At 62.6% G+C, this 3,701-nt stretch overlaps 1 protein-coding gene across 1 annotated transcript in view; it reads right to left on the bottom strand.

Annotated features, from left to right (window-relative positions):
- Window positions 1–3,701, bottom strand: part of NBEAL2 (neurobeachin like 2) — a 28,919-nt gene that overhangs the window by 1,686 nt on the left and 23,532 nt on the right. Inside the window, 7 exon segments of the mRNA XM_027769293.1 lie at window positions 4–180; window positions 658–806; window positions 882–1,040; window positions 1,136–1,252; window positions 1,434–1,528; window positions 1,632–1,761; window positions 1,850–1,892. Of these exon segments, the coding sequence (XP_027625094.1) occupies window positions 4–180; window positions 658–806; window positions 882–1,040; window positions 1,136–1,252; window positions 1,434–1,528; window positions 1,632–1,761; window positions 1,850–1,892 (870 nt within the window).

Genomic DNA, 3,701 nt, shown 5'->3' with positions numbered 1-3,701 from the left:
CGCCGCTCCCCGCCCGGCGGCAGCCCCTGCAACCCTGTGCTCACCTCCGAGGGCTGCCCGGCGCCCACCACGATGAGCTTGCCGTCCTCCAGCCCCACCAGCACGTGGCTGCGCTCCTTGGTGACCGCCACACTGCGGATGGGCACCTTCATGGGCAGGGGAGGCGCTGCCGGCAGCAGTCTGGAGCGGGAGGGGACAGCAGGGGGCCTTGTGGCCAACAGGTGGACGTCCCTTCGGTTTCCCACGTGCCCACCCAGCCCTCATGCTTTTTAGAGAGAGACTGGTTTTTTCCTGTGCTCTTCAGAGAGTAAGAAAGTGAGAAATCCCCCCGGGGGCACGGCCACGGGCAATCCCTTCTCCTCCATTCCCCTCTCAGGATTTTGGGCCTGCACACGTGCCGGGTGTGAGTTTCAAGCCACTGGGCCTGGGACTCGAACCGCAGTCAGCTGTGTGGGACTCCAGTGAGGTAACCACTACACCAGCTGCCGGCCCCAGTCCTCATTTTAAGGATGGTTACGCTGACATGCCGAGGCCCGGGTGGGGCCGGTGGCCGGTGAGAGGACAGAGCAGGCCTTGCAGACTGTGCGGGTGGGTGCTGGGGTGGACGGGGTTTGTGGGACCCCCCCAGGGCCGCGGCCCATGAACAGTGGTGCTCACTTGCTCAAGTGCAGGATGTGCAGGGCACACTGGGCCGTGCCCAGCAAGATAAAGTCCTCCGTCACCGTCAGCGCCGTGGGCTGCTCTCCCAAGGGCAGCGATGCCCGCAGCCTCCCGTTTACTGAGTACAGGTGCAAGGAGTGGGTGACCTGGAGGAAGCAGGGGGTGTCGGCAAGGACAGGCTCCCGGCTGCCCCCTTCCCTGCTGCTCACCCCTCCCCATACCTGGGCCCCAGGTCGCTCCCACGCCGAGCTCTGCACCACAATCTGGCCTTCAGCCCCCAGTGCCAGGTGGGACACAGGGCCGGGCAGCGTGGCCCCTGGAGGCCGCAGCACTGCCATGAACTGGCCACGGCGGACAGTGTGGATGATCACGGTGCCGTCCTATGGGAAGGCAGCTTAGGACACTGGGCAGGGGTCTCTGGGGCCCAGGGGCAGTGCCTGGCAACACCGTCTCCGGGGCACACGCATGTACACACCTCGGATCCAGACACAGCCATATCGAGTTCAGTGCAAATGGCCACACAGCTCACCGCTGCCTCATGCCCGTACAGGACCTGCACGGGCTCTGGTGCCAGCCCCACTGACAGACCGCCCTGTGGGGAGCAGGGCGGCTCAGGACGGGCCCCCAGACGAGAAGGCTGGGACTCCGAGAAGGAAGTCCTCCTCCACAGCCTGAGGACTGGTGTGGCTCGGAGCCCAACCTGAAGCTCAGTAAGGGGTGAAGGGCTGCAGGTCCAGACCACAGGGATCCCCGGGACTGCCCACCAGGCACACCTGCTGCAGGAGCCGCCACACCATGCACGTGGTGTCCCGGGAGCCCGAGATGAGGTAGATGCCACAGGAGTCCAGTGCGAGGCAGGTCACCACATCTGAACGGGGCCGGGCAGAACAGTCATGGCCTCCCTGGCCAGGCTCAGAGCCCCACCTCTGACCCACATGCCTCGCCCTCCCCAGCTCCGAGGCTCCTCGTACCCAAGTGGCGGCTGAGCTGGCTCAACAGCTTGCCCCGGGGTAGTGCGGTCACTCTCAGGCTGCCGTCCCAGTGGCCACCGCTGAACAGCAGCTTCCCGTCGGGGGACACTGCTAGCACTTGCCCACTCACCCCACTCTATCCTCGGGCTGCCGTCCCAGGGGCCCCCGCTGAACAGCAGCTTCCCGTCGGGGGACACTGCTAGCACTTGCCCACTCACCCCACTGCCGGGCACCCACGGGCCACTCAGCAGCCGCTGTGTCCTGATGCAGTGGGGGGTGGGGGCAAGTGAGACCAGGCCACGTGGACAAGACCTGGGTTCCCCCCTGTGGCTGGCCCATATGCTGAGGGGCAGGGCATGAGGAGCCCACCCCCCACAGCCCTCTGTCCTACTTGGGGCTGCCCAAGGTGGGGTCTTTGCTGAAGCTGAAGTAGTTGCTTATGTTGCGGTCATAGGGCAGCCAGCTGTGGGTGCCCAGCAGCCCACTGGCACTCACGGTCACCTGCGGGAGGAGGGCGCAGGGGTGCATTTGGAGCAGAGATGGAGAGGGTTGGAACTAAGGTAGGGCCCCACCCAGTGCACTTACCAACAGGTCTGGGGAGCCCTGGGTGATGAAGGAGTGGGGCTGCCGGTGAGGGACCAGGGCCAGCACCAGGGGTGCACCTTCACTGACCACCTGTGGGGTGAGGGTGGTGCTGGTTGGACCCCTGGGGTACCACCCCTTCCCTTGCCTTCAGCCACAGGGGTCACAGACTAGGCACCCCCCAAACACCAGGCATGAGAGCAGTGGGCTTTCGGGGAGGCATCTTGGAAAGGAACGAGAAGCTGGCAGGGACACGGAAGATCCTTCCAGAGTCACTCGCCCCAGACCTCGAGGTTGGTGTCAGCCTGGGCCCTCCTACCCCATTACTCCACGTGCCCCCAGCCCAGTGGCGAGGGGAGCCTGTTGAAGAGCCAGGCCTGGGGGCAACACGCGGGATGCAGGCAGGACAGGGCAGGGTGTCCGAGGCCCTCCTCCTGATCTCTGACGTCAGAGGGTGTCAGGGGGCCCCGGGAAGACCGCAGCGCTCCTGCCCCGCACTGCTCCCACAGTTAGCTTGTTTTCCAGGGGGCCTCTATTTTCTTTTTTCATTTTTCTTTTTTTGGGGGGAGAGGTTTTCGCTATAGGGCGCATGCACTTACCAGAAAGACACAGAGAGACAGAGAGACAGAAAGCGAGAAATCACCCCCAGGGGGATGGCCACGCCGCAATCCCTTTTCCATTCTCCTTTCAGGATCTGAGCACGCATGCACATGCACCCGGCATGAGTCTAAGCCACTGGGTCCGGGACTCAAACCAAGGTCGACTACATGGGAGTCCAGCAACATAGCCATTACACTAACTGCTGGTCCCTCTATTTTTTATTTGCTTTTGTTATAAGGTCCATGCACTCTCCAGAGAGAGAAAGTGAGAAATCAGCCTCCAGGGGGATGGGAACACCACGAGCCCTTCACCTCTACTCCTCTGGGGATTTGGGGCACGCACGTGTGCACACACACCCGGCATTTCTCAGGTCGCTGGGCCAGGGCCTGAACAACAAAGCTGGCCATATGGGGTCCAGTGCCTAACCTTCATGCCATGCCACCCACTGGGCCCCAGTGTACTTTTTACTTTGTGTTTTTATTGCCAGCGCACGCTGATGTGGGAGGAGAGGCGCACTCCCCGGTGGGGCGTGGCCACCCTGCAATCCCTTCTCCGTTTCTCACTCCTGTCAGGATGTTGTGCACACGCACACACATGCCTACTGTGTGTTCCATGCCACTGGGGCTGAAATTTGAACCACAGTTGGCCATGTGAGACCACTGGGCTGCCAGGCTGGCCCAAAGATGCCGTTAAATCAGTGACTGATTTAGTATTGTCTCTAGCCCCCAAAGACTGATGAAGACAGGGGGGTTAAACCCATTTTACAGGACGGGAAGTCGAGGCCCTGCCCTCCTTTCACCTCTGCAAAGAAGGCCTTGAGCTGGTCCAGGTGCTGGAAGATGCTCGGTGAGCTAGTGTCCAGACGAGCCAGACGGTGGGCGGGCTCCT

Source organism: Tupaia chinensis, unplaced genomic scaffold (genome assembly GCF_000334495.1).
Source record: "Tupaia chinensis unplaced genomic scaffold, TupChi_1.0 Scaffold149184_1, whole genome shotgun sequence".
NCBI lineage: Eukaryota > Metazoa > Chordata > Mammalia > Scandentia > Tupaiidae > Tupaia > Tupaia belangeri.
This window is presented reverse-complemented; position numbering and strand designations above follow the sequence as displayed.